This window comes from Pezoporus flaviventris, unplaced genomic scaffold, assembly GCF_033815535.1.
Source record: "Pezoporus flaviventris isolate CSIRO_AGI_PZ_B2104156 unplaced genomic scaffold, CSIRO_AGI_Pfla_v1 ptg000007l, whole genome shotgun sequence".
Classification (NCBI taxonomy): Eukaryota; Metazoa; Chordata; class Aves; order Psittaciformes; family Psittacidae; genus Pezoporus; species Pezoporus flaviventris.
The window spans coordinates 75,650,159-75,668,740 of record NW_026892555.1 but is presented as its reverse complement, the minus strand read 5'-3'; the positions used below and the strand labels follow the sequence as shown (position 1 = coordinate 75,668,740).

The window sequence follows — 18,582 nt, the reverse complement described above, 5'->3', positions numbered from 1 at the left end:
CTTTGAAAAACAAGGATGCTGCATTCATCACGTGTTTATTTCAGGTGTCTGACCAGAACAAATTATTAGGAAAAATTATTAGGACAAATATTAAGAAGAAAGAAAAAAAAAACAAACAAACCAGGGTAGATTTATATTAGATATTAGGAAGAAATTCTTTACTGTGAGGGTGGTGGGACACCAGCATAGGTTGCCCAGAAAAGTTGTGGCTGCACCATCCCTGGCAGTGTTCAAGGCCAGGCTGGATGGGGCTTTGAGCAACCTGGTCTAGTGGAAGGTGTCCCTGCCCATGACAGGGCGTTGGAACTATGTAAGCTTTAAGGTTCCTTTCAACCCAAACCAATCTATGGTTCTGTGATTCTAGAAGAAGAGCCGTGGGTCGGACATCCTGCTTAATGCCTTGTTAAGGATCCCCACCTCTCCTATAGCTCCTCACGTTCCCTACTGCCCAAGAGGTCCGATGCCCACCTGAGAAAAGGCCGTGCCCTGCCGCCGGCGGCGAGGGTCACTCAGACGGGGAAACCTCCTGCGCCCTCCAGGACCCACCGCTGCGGGCTGTGCGTGTCGGCAGGTGCCCGGCCGCCGGCGCTGCGAGCGGGGGGCGTAGGGCGGCCGCTCGGGAGCCAGGAGGAGCCGCTCGGTGCCGCTCTTTCCCCCTCCGCGGAAGCCGGCGGCAGCCGGCCCGTGTGCCGAGCGTGTGTCAAACCCACGTGCTCCGGCAGCCCGCGCCGGGGAGCGGCGACCGGCGCCTGGGCCCCGCACAGCGCATCGCCGACCGGCACAGGGACATACACCGGCTGCGGGCCGACCCGCACCGCGGCACCGCGGCCTGCAGCGGCACCGCGCCGGCAGCTGGGAGGAGGGCGGCGTTTTCCTGCGCGGCGCCGCGGCCGTCGCCCCGCCGCCGGCGAGCGTCAGGCGGCGGGAGGCTCCGGCCCGGCCCGGCCCTTCCCTTCCCCTGGCCCCTGCGCCCCGAGGATGGCAGCGCTGCCCGCACTAGTGGCTGGCGGCGGGGTCCCTCCTCTTTTTTTTTCCGGCAGCGGCGGCGGCGGCAGCGGCGGCGGATCATTGTGTGGGAGGAGGGCGGCGGGGATGGACTTGATCTCTCGGGTCTCTTGCTAAGGCGGCCGCACAACGCGCCCCGCCGCCCAGACAGCATCCGCCAGGGCAGGGCCGGGCCGAGCCGAGCCGCGCCGGGCAGGGAGGGACTGGCCCCCGCCCGCTACCCCGCCGGCTTTATTTTTGAGGGCTCTGCTGCTCCTCTCCCTCGCCCTTATTTTCCCCAGCGCCCCCCCGCTCGCACACACGCACAGGGACACGCACGCACCCTCCTCCTTTGACCTTTCATCCTTTCCCCCCCCCCCCCCCCCCCCCTCGCCGTCCTCCCGCGCCGTCTCCTGCCGCGGCAGATGCGCTGGGGGTCACCGCGCAGCTGGGACTATGGTGAAATTTCCAGCGCTCACTAACTACTGGCCCCTGATCCGGTTCCTCGTCCCTCTCGGCATCACCAACATCGCCATCGACTTCGGGGAGCAGGTAAGGCAGCGCCTTTCCGGGGACACCCTCACTCACCCGCCTGCCCTTCCGCAAGGGCCGGGCCGGCCGGGCTCGGCGCCACCGCCGGGGAAGGAAGGGAAGGAGAGCAGGGCTGTGCCGTGCCGTGCCGGGCCCGGCCCCGCCGTCCTACCCCGGCGCATCGCGGCTGATCTCACGGGCTGCCCGCATCCCCACCCGGTGCACGGGAGGGACGGCGGGTCTGGGTGGTTGGCTGCTCTTTTAGTTTCTTTCCCCCCCCCCCTTGTATTTCAGGATTATATAATCTGAAATTACATCATGCGTTCGCCGGGTCTGGTTCTGGTCTGTGCCCCGCGCTCACACTGCAGCTCAGGTGCAGCAGCCCCTAGCGCAGCGCCGCGCAGCCCGGGGACCGGTGTCTCTAGAGGAGAACGGGGGGAAACCGAGGGGCTCCGCGTTCCCCCCGCCCAGCCCCGCGCTGCCGGTGCCGGTGCCGCAGCGGCTCGTTCCTCTCCACCCCGGCGCCGGCAGCCCCCGCCGCGGCATCCCGGGAGGAGGGCGGGAGCCGCTCCGCATCCCCTTCGGTCAGGGAGCGGCTTTCCGGCGGGGCTCAGGACAGGTGAGGCTGTGGCTGAGCTCCTTCCTCCGGCGGTGTGCTGTGAGTCGGGAGTCCGCGGTGATGGGCGCAGGGCAGAAGCTTGGAAAGGTCAGGGCACAGCAAAGGGAGCTGCTGTCACCGTACTTCAGCCCTGCTGAAATTCTCTAGCGGCGTTGGTGACCTGAGGCTGTCCCCTGGCAAGGGAGCAAGGAAATATACCATTGTACCCTGACTTAACATCAGACCCCCTTACATGCAGCCCTCCTGCTTCAGCCTCTTCATCCCCTCTTGGTGCGTTTGCACAGAAAACATGCTTTGTTCTTGACATGCCCGTTCCTCCTTTGCCCAAGCCTTACAGGCAGGGTGCGTGTTTGCCACAGCACTGTGGTATGGGGAAATCTCTCTCTTGTTTCAGTATTTATGACAGGTAAGGTCCCGGCTGCACTGGAGAGAGCCTGTCATTACAGTTTTAGTAGGACAGTATACTCTAATACTTACGAGTGTTAAGCTGGGCAGCCACAGTAAGTATCGTATCCCAAATAGCTTTTATCCTTGTCTTAAGTCACTTGGTTTTGCTGAGATTGTTTTCTAAGTAGACTAGGCACTTGCTCCTATGCTCCTTGAGCAAACATGCTAGAAAACTGGCAGTACTCTCTCCCATTTTTAAAGGAGAAAGTGAAAGGAAAAATATTACAGTGGGAAAAAATAGCTGACGTTAATCACATGTTTGTCAGGGCTGTGTTAATCTCATTTTGCTTCTTAGTCCTTTAAATTTAAATAAGCCATGATACTAAAAAATGCAATTCCATCCTTGTCTAACAACAGTGTACTTTCCTACTAAGTCAGTCTTCTATAAATCATATTCAGAAGTGAGGGGGAGGTAAAACTAAAGGTAGAAATGGCAAGGGAGAAGGTGATTTAAATGCTAATAACTGTGCCATCTTAATAACATGTAGCAGAAGTTAAATTGAAAGCACTTCACTCAGCAAACTGAATATGACAGGTGTATGTATGCCCATTTGCTTCATACAAGGTCAGCTTCAGGCAAAAATCCATGTCAGCCCATGAAAAACGTCCTCCAGGATTCAGTGTGCTCTGGGCCAGGATTTAAGAAAAGAGCAAGCAAGAGGTTGCAGTCTTGTAAGTGAGGGGCCTTCTAGCTGTCTGGGTACCAGTGACCCGGGAGGGACGTTAACATGTGGATGATAAATGAAAGCACTTACCTAAGCAACTTTGATGGCATTAGGGACAAAATATCTCAGAAAATGTGTTTTATCTGATAGTCGAGTCAGGATTCATCCTCTGGGAGAGCTGGAGTTATTCCCTGTCTCAGATGGCAGCCTAAGGAGGTGCTTAATTGAAAAGGGAAAAATCTGCCAAGCAGGGTGACTCCTGCGGAGAACCCCAGCTCAGGAGTGGGACCTGGAAAGATGCTTTTTGTACCAGCCTAGTGGGAGACTTAAATACATGGAAATCAGGAAACCAAGGCATGGACAAAATTACTCCAGGTCTGTAGAGATCCTCTTACAGGCAAAAGGACATGGATTATATTTTTCTGTGTATAATGGAATGGAATCATTGTTTACACTTGTAGGGCATTACAGTTGGACTTGTGTGGCTGAAAATATACTGACTTGCTGAACCAGTCACCTTTCTGCTCTACAAGATGGTAATAATTTTAATGGCAGGGCTGAATGGAAACGACATAGGAGAAGGGGTGCGCCAACAGATATCTTTGAAAACGCTGCCATACCTCCTCCTGTGAACATATGCTGCAGATAAAAAAGATTTCTAAGAATGATAAGTAAACTTTGCATGAAGCAATATTACCCACTTTGGACTATACTGTAAAAGAGACAAGAGGGACTATAGGTCAGAACTAGGAGATGGCTGTAAAAAAATCAGGGAGAGAATGGAGCTTGCTTGACCAGGGAAGAAGTGTTTAAGAAATGCTGTAAGTCATAAACCCTTCTGATTTGTCATATCGCAAGTGGAGAGTGTATTTGGAAGCAGAGTGGTCAAAGCAGAACCTTTTCAACAAAACCTAATGCTGTGAGGTACCTGAGACTGATAAGCGAGAAACAAAGAGAATCTCACGTTTTTGTTTTACTTTTTTTTTTTTTTTTTTTTTGCCTTGAGAGGCTCCTTTAGGTGTTGAACAGTTTTATTCAGCAGCAAACATCACTAGGAAATTGCCAGATCCTTGGTATGGGACTGTCTCTAGATTTATTGATACTTCAAGGAAAATTTACAGTAAGGCTACAGAATATTTGTAGAACATGGTTTGTGACTGACACCATTGCCCCAGATGAGATGCTTGCTATAGAAATTCTGTTTCGTTTGTAGGAAGTGAAAAATGCTCGAGCAGTGTTCCTTGTTAACTAACAAGCTCAGCTCCTGCAGTCACTTCCAGAACCCCTATAGCCAGTGAAGAGCCTCCTGTTGACCCTTGGACCCTAATCCAATAATGCTTTAGGACAAAGCTATATTACAGAGTTACTCCAATCAAGTGAGCTAACCTCATCTGTTCACCTCATAAAATCTTCTTAGACAAATATCTGATTCTTCCTCTGCAAAAGGTAGTCCTGATGCATGACCAGGTAAATTACCAGAAGATTAGGGGTATAAACAATTTCTAATCTATTTCCATGATTTCCTTCTGCAATCCATTTCCCTTACAATTTATTTACAGTACTGCATAGCTTTTATGAAACAAAATACTACGAAGCTTTCTTGTTAAAGTAAGGCCTTCAGGAAAACAGTCCCAAATATTTTGGCTGAATGTTCCTTCTCCACATCAATATATGTCTGTATGTGTGTGTTTGCACATTATTTATTTATTCATCTCCTGGTATATGCATGTGCACACAAATATACCCAACAGAGTCATTTTCATCCCAAGAGCTTAACACTTACCGCCAGAAGAGAAAATCTCCCTTTCATTATGCTGGATGGGAGCATTTGACTCTCAACATGTTACCTGAGATTCACAGTAATAAGTGTTTTATTTAGAGCTCAGCTGCTGGAGAGCAGAGTTGGCATTAAAAATCCCAGCTCCCGTGGAAAATGTTGTTGGATATATTTGGTTGGAAATCAATAAATAAACTGCTCCCATGAAATTGATGGGAGCATGCGACACAACTTGCTACCAAATAATACCACTGTTACCCCGTGCGTTCAAAAATCTATCACCACCCACATCAGTTTTCCTTTTAACACAGTTTCAGAGCCACTCACATATTGTGGTGGGCTGATTCACAATGTATATGTACATTTCCATTGACATTGCTCTAAGAGGGGCAAGCTGAGGTGTGCATTTAGTACACTAACTTTCTCAGAAGCACAGAATCTGCCCTAGGCAGTGTTAAGTACAATTTGCAAATGCGGCTGATAACTCTCTGCTGCTCACAGGGTGGCAAAGGCCAGGCCAAGAGCAGTATTTTGAACTTGGGCCCTGTCTGCAGTAGTCCCTTAATTATCAACGGGAACAGTAGGAGGGTTTTTTCCCTTTCTGGCTATCATAGCCAGCTCTAGATCATTAGTTTCAATTGCTGTCAGTAGCTGTTGGTTGAGCAGGTTTTTTTGCCAGCATAACTGTTACGTGTGCATGCATCATGTTCATCAGCTTGCAGGTCCTTGGAAACTAAAACCGAGCAAGCAAAGTCCTGCTGCTGCTTTCTCCTGAGGTCACTCAGGTGCTCTGGTCCTGCACAGAAGTTGCCATATGTTGTGCAAAGGGTGGTGGTTGGAATCAAACAGGCAAGCTGTAAAGACTAAATGTTTTGGTTGCCAAATTATTTTGCAATAACTGCTTGAAAAACAAACTGTTTTGATTTTTTTTTCATGCAGTTGAATAGGTTCTGTTTGTGTTTTGGTTTTAAGTGTTGCCAGAAAAGGAGAACAAGTCATGAATAATGTATCAAAAAGTATTAGTGAGCTTATCGTCTGCTCATGCTATTTGCAAACCTAGCAGGGGGTTGAACATTTTGATTAATGCTTCATGAAGCTCATTTTTGGGGTAAGTGTTATTGTCTGGACATTCAGAACAAGCAATGGTAGAGTTCACATTCCCAGCTGTTCACCAGGGATTTGGGCCAAGTTGTGTAACCTTTCTGTGGCACAGTTTGCCTGCCTTTGAAGTGTGCCTACACACCTACCTGTGTGTCACAGGGATGAAATGAAAATTCACGTGTCAGAAGCGCTCCAAGATGAAAGGTGATGTATGAGTGCAAAGTGCACCTGTTATTGATGCTGTGAGAGGTCAGGGACTTGCTTAAATCATGCAGGACTTTAGCGCTGTATAAACAAGAAACCTAACAAGGTCTTGCAACTGGTGTAAGCTTTGACGGTGTGTTATTACCACAACCACGTTATTAGTAGGGTGTGCTGTTGGAAATGCCCTATTTGTTTTACATAAATGGGAGCTACACAGGATTTTTAAATCAATTTAAGATGAAATTGTATTGAAGAAGTAGCAATTCTCAGAATTTGTCCCTCCGTATTGACTCCAGAGACTTTCTTCTAAGCAGTGCAGCTTTACTTCCTTTTGCATGCCAGCCTGAGCCTTATGGACTTAACTCCTTAAAAGTCACCTACCAGGCACTGGGGGGTTTGAAGCCAGTGCTAAGTGGCCTGTAGGCCACACGGGCAGTTCTTGAGACTACTCAAGTGATTAATTAGGCTTGTATGTCAATGTTAGTTGTAGTGGGTGTTAGATACCAGGCATTGCATTCCCCAGTCAAGCAGAGCATTTGTTGGAGATTCACAGCAAGTGATGCACGCTGAGATCTGGGAAGAAGTCAAAGATCTCATAAAACATTTGCAGATAAAAGCCAGATCTCAACAAAGCTCTGATGTTCTCAAAGGTAACACAGACACGTACTCCCGGTGACTAAACCAATATGTATTTGCATTTTATAGCATGCCAGGTACAAAGTAAGCAGGTTATGAAGAGCAACAGGGCTATCACTGCTGAAGATTCCAGATGATACTAGAGATGATGAGAATGAACCTACAAATGAAGTGTCTGCCCCCTGCAGTGCTCCATGTTGCTGCAGTATAAAGTATATAATTTAGAGATAGAATCTGTGTTATGCCTTATTTGTTAGTATCTTCTCTTTTTTCATCCTACCCTCTTCTTCCTTCACACCTTCCCCCCCCCCCCCCAGTTCCCTGCTTCCCACTCTCATTGCCTCCAACCTCCCATGGCTGTGTCTGTCTCTAGGGACTTCTCCAGACTTTTACGGTTAAAAACTGGCAGGTTTTGTATTTGGTGATACCCATTAAGCATGTCTGAAGTAGTTGGCTATCTGTATAGCTGCAGAGATAGCCTATTCCAGGAAAGAATGGAAGGAGGGAGGGATAAGCAACCCTGTGCAGCACCAACCAGATGCTTACTTATTTCTGAAGTAGCTTAATTCATCTCAAAACTGTGAGTTCAGATGATATTTGCCCAGATCCGGTTGCTGGAAAATAAAATGTTGAAGTCTGTGGAGTGGGAGCAATTCTCTGTGTCAGAAGAGTAAGGTATGTATTGCAGTTACCACTTTGCTGAGCAGTCCTGAATCCCAGTCTCCAGTGTGGAGTGCATTCTCTGGAGATACTGCAGTCACACTGTCAGTAGATATTCACTAGAAAAGTGTTGGGGACAGCCAAATACTTCTGGTGCATATTGCAGATGTAAGGGAATTGGGTCTTTCTCCCTGTGTGAGTGAAAATCTAGTAGACTTAAGACAGCATTGGGAAGGATAGATGAAAATACCCAAGCCTAATTTGAAAAAACGGGTTCAGAACTGAAATTATGAAAGGGGTTTGAACCACCATATTCTGTGTCACAAAGAGAAATCCTCTACATAAAACTTTTGGGTTGAACTGACTGATTGATTTGTTTCAGGGGTTTTCTTGTTAATTGGCAGTCCTTGGGTAACAGTTGGACTTGGTGATCTTGAAGGCCTTTTCCAACCTTATTGGTTCTGTGGTTTCTTTTGGTTGCATGTTCACAAAACCAAGAAAGCTTATTTCTCTTTGCAATTGATTTGGTCTAAACTGGTTTCCTTTTAATCTTTGCTCATTTTGCTGCTGCATGGAGATCTCAGTTGTATACAGTGGCTTATATGACATGACCAACCTTATGACTGTTTGAAGATAAGTGACTTTTTATATGCAAAGAAGGCATAAACGCAAGGCTCCAGCTCTGAAAGTGCTCATTCTCTGTATTCCTATCTTGAACTTAGACATTTATCTCTCTCTTTGTGTGAATGTTGTCAGTTCTAAAACAGTGGTTTGTTTCACAAGGCAGTTACAGAGTTTATTCCTTCATGTTTGTAAAACATGGATGTAAGTTGCTGTATAAATAGCAAATTTAAATATATCTGCCAGCTCATGCAGAAACCTCCGTGCATAAAACTGAGCAATTGCAAACAGATTTTGCTTTGTAGCTACTTTCAGAAATCTGTGATGTTTTTAAATAACATGTATTACTGCAGAGCTCAACTCCAGTTTAAATGTTATATCAGAACATGTGTTTCTTAAAAGAAGAAATGGAAAATTTATAATGATGCTAATCTAACTAGCTATTGGTACCTCATCCTATTTATACTTGGAAACCTGTATATTTGGGGGAGAGGGAAATAGGAATGTTAATATGCAATTAGATCATCAGGTTATGCTTCCTTCCGCTTGCTTCATTTCTTATTGACATTATATTGCTATAGCTACAGTTTTAGACACTGTTGCTGCCTTTTCAGATAACCATTAGCTGGAGAATTAAAAAAGAACTGCCATAAGAGCAAGAGACTTAAATGACCCATGAACTTCAGTGTCGGAAACAGCAAAGCTCTGTAGTTCTTCCATCTTCTGTCTCCTCTGTGGTATCACTTCTCTTTCAGATTTTCCACGGGACTTTGCTGCTTTGCTTTAGATTTTGTCTGCATATACAGTTTTTCTTGATTAGTTCCCCTTCTGATGTAGTGCAGGATAAAATTGCCTGCATGAAGCATTAGCTAAGAATAATTTCAGGTATAAACACGCTTTCGGCTCCAGAGAGGACTGAAGCGCAGCATTGTTATTTGCAAAACCACAGTTGATTTCCGTAGCTTTTGCAAGAGCATTCTGGAAAAGGACAAAGGAAAAATACTGGAGAGTTAAGAGCAGATTGTTGAAAACTAAGTGCTACAGTGGCATGAAATCTCAAGTGCCAATTTTTTTCCCCAAAATGATGCAAAAAATTCACTGTTTCTGATTTGGCAGGAGCGCTGCTGCTGGAGAAAGGGTGGCCACTGTTGCCCAGCATGCCTAGTTTGCTTTACTGATGCGGTGGTTCAGCAAGAGTTCAGCTTTTAGCATGGGACGTGAATGAACTACAAGATGCAAGTTATTTTCAAGTGATTTGCTTCACAAAGTTTTTCTGCATTGCTGCTGGGTGAGCGAGGCAATTGTTCCCAATCTCCTTCAATTTTCAGAGCCCAGAAAATATTCCACTGGAGGTGTAGAGAACATCACATCCATACATGCTGGAGAGCATATTTGTTTTTACATTTTTTTCAGTCACCTGTTTGCAACCCCTGAAAATATTCCCTAAGGTATAGGGTTTTGTGGGGCTGAAAGCTGATGGCGCCAAAGCACACACTACTATTCTTGCTGACAAATAACATTTGAAAGGCTTTTGGCAGGGAGATGGTCTGTCTTCTGGCCTTCTTAGCTGTGATTTGTACTTCAGTTAGTGTCAGATGCAGGCAATGCTTGAGCTTTCAGGTGCTGGCCTTTGGGCTGTGTGGCTGCATGGCTTTCACCTGCTCTGGCCAAAGAAAACATTGGCACATGCCAGCCAAGACTGGTATTTTTCCTTCATGGAATCAGGTGGACAGCATGTGGAAGGGGTGCAACCACATGGCGCCCACTGTTCTTCCAGGTTTTTTTATTGGTGGTGTTTGACACCTACTTCCCTGAAAATACAGGATTTATGTTTAGATTTTGGTGGTCTGCTTTTCTTGTTCACTTACTCCTTGTGCCATGTTACCCCCTCCTTCATTCTGCTGCAGACTGGTGACCAGTATCTTATTTTCCTAACCTCTCTGTCAGCAAGCAACAGCTCTTGTTCCTGCAGCCATAGCTAGCTAAGGCGAGGTAGCTCCGATCCACCTACAGCAGCTCCTTCCTCATTGCAAAGGCTTTCCCTGCTGTAACATACCAACATGCTTCAAGAACTTTTCAGCCTTAGATCTCAGATCCACCATCCTGCAGATGAAAGACAGACTCTTGCACAAGTCCATCGTTACCATTTCCTCTGTCAGCATCCTCCCAATTAAAGAGCATTTAGGCTATTTGAAAAGAAGACTAATAGTGGCATTACAGGGCAAGAAGACACTTCACATTTTCAGTTCTGGTGAGAGGGGAAAAAATGTCGTTTATGTAAGAGGAAAGATTATAGAAGTGAAGCATTTATTTTTTGGACAAAAAACAGAATCTGATAACTGTCTGCAGTTGTATGAACTGCAGTGTGGTCAAGAAAGAAAGGAAACATGGCTAGCTAGGTCAGTGCTGTGGAGGAGAATGTGTCCAGGAGCAATGAGTGAGATTGGGATTGGTTAAACACAATTTAGACTTGAAAAGGTTTCCAGATGACTTTGAACGTTAGAATTATTTGCAACCCACTGAGGCCAAGAGGCCAGCTAAGGAGATGAGTTCAAATCAGCTACCAACTCCACCCAGCGGTTGGGAACATACTGGGTGATGTACTTGGAAGGATAGCAGGTTTTCCCCATTTGTATGGCCTGTGGTGGTGGGGAATAAATCTCCTGATCTGAGTATTAGGATCATCCTGCTCATTAAATCCTAATTTTTGCCCTCTCTTGCTCATATTTTTTTGAAGCCTGTCAAAATAACCCCAGTTGTCCTTGGTTTTGTACAGTCATGGGGTCATCTCTGGTCATTTTTCTCTGCACTTTGGTAGTACAAAGCAACTGGTAATGTGGGGCTCCAAATTTAGTTTGACAGCTCTGACAGCTTCCCCTGTGGTTATGTTGGGGTGTAACGATTTTGCAATCTTAAGCATTTGCTTTAAAAGAGAAAGAACAAACCACAAAATATTTTTCAGCTGCTTAAGACACCGAAGGCAGTCACCCGCAAAAAGCTTTCTGTTTGCTACAGGTAAATGCTTCTTCCAGGTACTTCTCAAATACACACATACACTGCACATGTATGTGCTGTGTTGTGAGCAGGAGACTACCTTGATAGGAGTATTATACATCATGTGGTGCTAAAGTACTGTCTTGATTACTTACTGGCTTATATGCAAGGCCAAATGGTTAAGGAAATGAGGACAAGAGTTGTGCATGGAGCTACTTAGGTAATTGCACATGCACCTGATACTGCTTATATTTTGAGCCACCTCTGGTTACATTGCACTGTAGTGATTGGATGTGCAAATGCTGTTTTTTTGAATCAATGGTTTTGTAGATGGATTTTTTCTTTTCAAAATGTGACCTTGAGAGTACTCTTGATCCCTGCACCACTGTTCTTTATATACTTGTGGGCAGTCATTTTACTTCAGAGTGTTTTATTTCAAAGCATGAAAGCATGACGACCTTTCAGCATTCACAGTCTTGTTCTCATATGAGCTTTCTGAGATGCTGTCAACGGTCTACTGGTTAGGATACGCTCCAGCATTGTCGTAGTCTTGGGAAGAGCTTTCATCAGCAATGCCTTCTGGATCTAATGTATAAGTAGTGTGCTTTTTTCTGCTGATACTGTGTGGAGGCCAATGTTTCTGTCTTTAATGAATTTATGAGAAATCACAGCAGGTAGCTTGCTTGACATTTTCATGTTGTAGACTTGACCTGTTGGTGAGCTTTGACTCGCTGTCAGGAAAAGGCCAGTATAGTTGTGGGCTAGCTTTTCCAAAACACGGCATGCCTTTCTTATCAGCTGCAAGCTCCTACCGCATTGTGGGTGGTTGCATCACTAAGGAGAAAATATCTAGCAAAGGCACAATCATTGCCTCGGGACTTTGTCAAGAAAACCTCATGTTAAGTTACGTATTTGTGACTTGAGCTCCAAGGGTTGGGTCATGTTTGCAGCAATCTGCAGATGTGGAGTCTCTTGTATTCAGGGTGCATCCACTGATTGGAAAGGGGAAATGAGTAGTAAGAGAGAGGGGTTTAGATCAAGAGGGAAGCTGCCTGAAAGGGAAAAGCCTGACAACTTTGGCTTCAGAAGTACAAGCACATCCCAGAAGTCCCAGTGTCCAGCAAATGCCTGTCTCGGGTCATGAAAGCTTTTCACCACACTAGAAAGGCTGAGATGCTTACAAACAAAGTGGTTGCAGGGCCACAGTTTCATTACTCTTATCTCGCTGAATAAGGAACTAGATATTTTTTTCCTTCCTCCTCCCGCTGGAAGTCTAAAGTAGACAAAGGAGTCGTGCCAGTGTAAATTTAACTTAATGAGAAGGCCATCAGGTTCTCTGTGACCAGCATCAAGAAGAATGTTAAAGCAGTACTCGTGCAGATGGCGATAAAGGATAACCTGCTCTGAGCTATAGAAATAAATGGAGGAAAAAATATGAGTCACTAATATCCTTGACCTTTCTTCAAGAGCAGATAAGAATAGTAGCAGCACCTGAAACCATTAGATACGAATACGGTGATTTCTGGATGAGTTTGCCTTGTCTCTTGAGAACTCTGAGTATGGAGTGCTATGGCAAGAAATAAGCAAATGAGCTGGACAGGGAAGCGGTTATGTCTGCAGCCGGAATAACAAAGGATATTTGAGTATTTTTTTTACTCTTGACACACACACAGCATTGGGGACCCTTAGCACTGTTTCACTTTGCTGTTGACACAGTGTAGGGGTGAGGGATGCACAGACAGCTTGGCATGGTTACAAAAGAAAAAGATTAGTAACCGTTTTGCAAGAGGTTATTATTGCAGTTTCTAGGAGTTAGTTTCAAAGGCCACTACTACAAGCATGAGTATCCCTCATTTGCTCTCCATAAAGAGTAGTGCCTCTACAGTCTCATGACATTTAGCATCAAATACCTCTACGTTTCTCTTCTTTCTGTTTTGGCCAGATAAGATTCTATAACCTCAAATCTTTTGTGTATACCCCTTTGTTTTGTGATTCCTTTGTGAAAGAAAGAAAACATCCTATTAGGATATAAAAATTCAGTCTTTTTTTTTCCCCTTGTACTGAATCTGTGCATGGCAGTGCACTGGTGCAGCACGATAACCAATGGTCTGGTGTCTGCAGCCTCCCAAGCTGAACCCAACAGGATCAAGCATCATCAATCTCAGCTTTTAACCTGTTTTTTCTTTTTTTTCGTATCTTTATACGTATTTATTCAAAACGGGATCTTCTGGGTTCAGCCCTGAGTTGGGGCCACCTGTGCCCTGCTGTGGTTCGTGGCCCTGGACAGCTCCTGAATCTCTTCCTTGCCTCCTCCTTCTCACCCTGCCACCCATTTGCTACCCTTTTTCTGTCCAGAGAAGTCTGTAATCTTCAAATATCTGCTTCCCTTCTGTCCTACTTTTTCTTTTCTCTCTCTTTCCAGGGGCTGCCTCCAGAACATGTCCCATTGCTGTTTGGAGGCAAGCAGCCCCTTGTAATCATGACAGCAAGGCACCCACTGCCTGCCTCTGACAGGCTTTCCTTGCAAACAGGAGGCTGAGTTCAGCAAGAGAAATGCTTAACTTGAAATCTTTTTGATGTTTGTGGGCTTTGAATTTAGACCTGAGTTAAGCTTATGCACAGGTGTTTATCTCATGTGAGGAAACCAGGCTTCGAGTGAAGAATGTGAGCTGTGTAAAGCTGCAAGGCTTTATCTAGGAAAGGGTCCATGCTCTCCTCTTCTTCCTCCAGGCATGCAGTTGCAGTATCAGGAAATATGCTACCCAGCTATCCATAATTCTCCTTTCATGTCCCACCATGTCAGGAACAGGTCCGGGTCAGTCTGGTTCAGGTCCTTTCTCTCAGGGCTGGCTGCTTTGCCACTGATGGTGACCCGAGGCTCCCGTTCATCCTCACTCCAGTGGCTTGTTTTGAATTCCTGCTCAGCACGGTGCTGTGTCAGAGAAGCAGTAAAGTTTTTCTCCCTGCATGCATGCTGTCACATGGTAAATGCCTGCTGTCCTCACTGGTGGGGTTTTATAAGATGTTGCATACGAAGGTCAGGGTGATTATTCTCTCGCTGAGTCTTAAAGCCAGTTTCTGGATCACAGAAGAGAAAAACATTGCCTGCATTCCTTGCATGCCTGCTCATCCTGCCATATAGGTCTCATTGCTGTAGCAATGACCAGTGATGTTTTCTTACCTGCAGGGCCAGAGATAAAGATGTTGGAGTGCTGAGGGAATCTAATCTCAGCAAAACTTCTTTTGGATCAGAGGGCAGTTCTGCTCTTTGGTGTATTCTTTCAGTCCTTTGAGGAGACCTGGGAGAAGCATGCCGAGCTCAGTCAATTCATACACAGGCGTGAATGAACTGAGTAGAGAGGTCCAGGTGTTCTGAAGTAGGTGTTCAGTGTAGTTTTCAAACAGTAACATGTCCATTTTGAACCTGTGCATCACTCAAGGGACTGCGGAGGTGTTTAGAACCATACTTCACATTATAAACACTTTTTAAAAAAGCTATAAATGATTTGGCTTTAGACATTTCCAGGTCGTAATTAAACTACTAGGCTTGTTTCAAATCAGGGATGAATAGCACTGTGTGAGTCAGACCCATCACATGTTTTGAATTAAACTTCTGCTGAGCCAATATTGATCTTCAGACTCTTTGTAAAAATCTCCCCATCTTACAGAAATTTCTGATAGCATTTCTACAGAGATTGGTAACAAATTAAAAAATAAAGCAGAAGCACGGAGGAGACTAAGGAAGCCAACAATGACAAGAGTCAAAACACGCAACTTGGATAAAGTATTCTGAATAAAAAAGTAGTGAAATAACAGCTTCAGTAGTAGTTACCTTTTAGCTTGCCTAACACTCTCAAGGGTTCAGACTGCAAATCTTGTAAATTTACTAAAGCAGGATCTCCTAACGAATATTAATGAGTATTTCCCTACCTAGGCACTGCAGACTGCCTGAAATATAACCACAAAGGGCTCGTGTTTTCTTTGGGAGAGGGGAAAGAAGAGTATGAAATACATGAGAATGACATAAAGATGAGATGATAGGAGATCTTGCAGGATTATCTGATGACTTCTCTCCCAGTAGAGATAATATATGCCTCAAGTGAGATTTTCACCTGGAATACTTTGCACAGTTCTGGCCCTACATGTATAAGGTCAATTCAAGCTTGTTCTAAGGATTAGGCAAAAGAAACCCCGGGTATTAGCTTTTCTTCTTCTTCTTTTTTTTTTTTTTTTTAAATCATCCTGTCTGAGAACGAGAAACTGAAAAATTTTAATTCCTGTATCCAAGCAAAGATGGGGAGAGCATGAATAAAGTTATCCCCTGTGAGTAGGTAAGGGAAGATGTTCGTGTACTGTAAACAAGCACATTGGGTAGCAACACCTGACTGTAAACAGGCAGTGAGTACTTTTAATCTAGAAATGAGAAAGTCTCCAGACTACCAGAAGAATGAGGCTCTGGAAAGAGCAAGAGCAGAGAAGCTGAGCTACTTGTTGTAAAGATTGTGTTAATGAATGACATGCTATTGCGTGCGTGCCTGGAGCGCAGCAAAGGACTGAAGCCTGCAACCTTGGAAGTTGTTTCCATTCCCTGTATGATGGGAAGAAACAGAGAATGCAGAACTTGGTACAAACAAATATTATTTTGTATATATGTGTATACATTGGACATATATGTGTATGTATCTCCAATATATGATCCCTAGATACACAAAAAGGAACAGGAGACCCTGAGTGAAGGTGCTACTATCCTGTTATTACTAAAGAGAACCTGCTATTGCTGCTTAAGCTCTAACTTTGAATGCTTTCTCTTCTCATCACAATTTTTAAAATCTCTCTGAATATGCTGTTGTTCTAGAATGGAATCATAGAATCATAGTATGGTTTGGGTTGGAAGGGACCTTGAAGATCATCCAGTTCCATCCTACCTGCCATGGGCAGGGACACCTTCCACGAGTCCATGCCCCATCCAACCTGGCCTTGGACACTTAATACTTGTTTTTGAATCTCTTTCTTAGATTAAATGAATAAATGAATAAATAAATCATTGCTTACTTGAGGCCCCCACAAGCCCTGTTCTCTCAGAAGAATGGCAGTTCATTGGGATGCACGATTCCTAAAACAACGATGTGTGCCCTCACCCGGGGCCACAGAGGCAGGGTGGCTGCTTCTGTGGGGCTGACATTGCTGCTGCTGCTGCTGGCACCAGCAGACAAATAAAGCTCTGTTCATTTTCAGCTCCAGCAGAATGAGTAGGGGGTGGGGGATGAGATAGGAGAAGGATGAGCTTGGAGGTGGAGATTGCTTAATCCAAAGAGGAAAAATATAATGAGAGAAGACAGTGTATATTCAGGTTCATAAAGAAGTGCTTTCAATGATAACACATTAAAATTTGGAAGGGTTTGGCAGTGCCTTTTATCGCTGATCACAGGATAGCTTATCTGTTCATTTTTGCTGTTTCACATGCTAATGATAAATCAAAGCTGAGTGTCAGTGTTTGTTTTGTGGTTGTCATTGACCCTGATTTAGGACGATCTCAAAATATGAAATACCTGTTTGATTTCTCATTGGTTATGGCTTCTCCCAGCATTTCAGATAAAAGGCTGGCATTGTGATTTGAAGATCCTTTTAAACATTGCTGCTGTAGTGTATTCTTAGTAGAAAATACGTGCCAAAAGTGTGCCGGAGAGGGAAGCATCCAGACTATGCTGAGCATACCAGAAGAGTGTACAGGAGAGAAATGCTTAACTCCCACTGGCCACTTCAAAAGTCTCAGTCTGTGCATTTCAGTCCATTTGAATTGCGTTGCTTTGATTCTTCTGAAAACAAAGCAACAATTAATACAGCAATGAAATACTGAAAGAAATATATCACAAGTTTTGTAAAATGCATGCAGTACCTGCAGAAATGTGTCATTTTAGAAGTGCAGGCATTACATTTGTTAGCCTCTGCATAAATGTGGCAAATAAGAAGCCCTACTAGTGTTGCTCTAGTTAATTAAAAATGTGATTTTGAAATGTTTTCATGATGCAACTAAAGCAATGCATCCTGTAAGGAGAGCAAATACTGAAATGTGAGAGGCTTGCTTCTGTGTCTGAAAGATAAAGCATTTTCATCTGACTGAGTTGGGGTTGAGGGAAAAGGGAGCTTTATTTGACTTGGGGGCTTCTGCATTCATTCTAGTTACACCATGTACATGTGGGTGTCCAAGCCCTGATGGAGAGCATGGTCTAATTACTCTGCTGAGAGCAGACAGAAGCAAATGGCCAGACCATGAGGTGTGTGTACCTGCTTTGACCTACAGCCATTACTTGGCTTTACTCTTTGTTCATCCATGCTGAGGAGGGGCAGCCAGTGACAGGGGGAGGCAAAAAGTTTGTCTCACTCTGCCACTGCTGTACATGCAGAGAGGTGAATTCTCTGGCTTCTTTAAAGGCTGTTGACCTTTATATTTTTTTCAATCAGAGCAGAGTTCGTTCTTGCACAAATAAAGTGGCAGATCTGTTTGCTTTATACTTGTATCCTAGACTCGGAAAGGTTGAAATCTTTCTGCAACATAACTATTCCCTTTTCATCTCTAATGATCACTCTTCATTTCTATTCATTGTGTAGGGAAATTTCACATTTCCCTGAATACGTTCACTCCTTGAATAGTCATTGTGCTTCCCGTAGCCGTAGCAAGGTAGTAATGTCCTTAGAAAGTGGAGAACTGGTGTGTTTTTTTTCTTTCCACGTCTCTTTAAAATACTGATCTGTTTTATTCACTGTTGGTAGTGAATTTGAAATTTGCTGTATCATTGTTAACCAAGCAGAATAAAGACAGTCTTGAAATAGAAATTGCTGCAGCCTGTGCTGGGAGATGTCAGCCGTTGCTCAGTGTCATTATGAAACTGTGAAGTCATCAGAAATTTTCCTCACTGGGATGTATCAGGCACTGTGGTGGGTTTCCAAACTGAAAATGGAGAGACAGAAGTCTAGGAAAAAGAAAGGACTATCACATGACGTAAAAGCGTCTCCAGTTCTTTTTGGCTCACTGGAAGTTTTTGGCTGTCTGTAATATCTGATACCCACAGAAAAGATAACTGAAGATCCATGACCAGTAAGTGCACTTCTAACCCAAGACAGCCTGTAGAGTTTCCATGTGATCAGTGGGAACTTTCTTAACATTAACATTGAAGCCATGCAAAAATATGACCCTTGAAAGTGAGCAGGAGGAGGAGATTTAGGAAAGGATAACTTATCTTGTTAATGACACCGAAGAACACAACACTGAGGAGAAACCCAATAGCATCAGCAGTAAAGGTCCCATTACCACTGTCAAGGAATAAAAGGAAAGCCTTTAAGAA

At 44.7% G+C, this 18,582-nt stretch overlaps 1 protein-coding gene across 1 annotated transcript in view; it reads left to right on the top strand.

The window, feature by feature from the left end:
* The first annotated feature begins 1,385 nt into the window (after positions 1-1,385).
* ANKH (ANKH inorganic pyrophosphate transport regulator) overlaps positions 1,386-18,582 on the top strand; it is a 97,712-nt gene continuing 80,515 nt past the window's right edge. Inside the window, exon 1 of the mRNA XM_061449247.1 lies at positions 1,386-1,536. Coding sequence (XP_061305231.1) covers positions 1,441-1,536 — 96 coding nt within the window. The 5' untranslated portion in view covers positions 1,386-1,440. The remainder of the gene's footprint in view (positions 1,537-18,582) is intronic.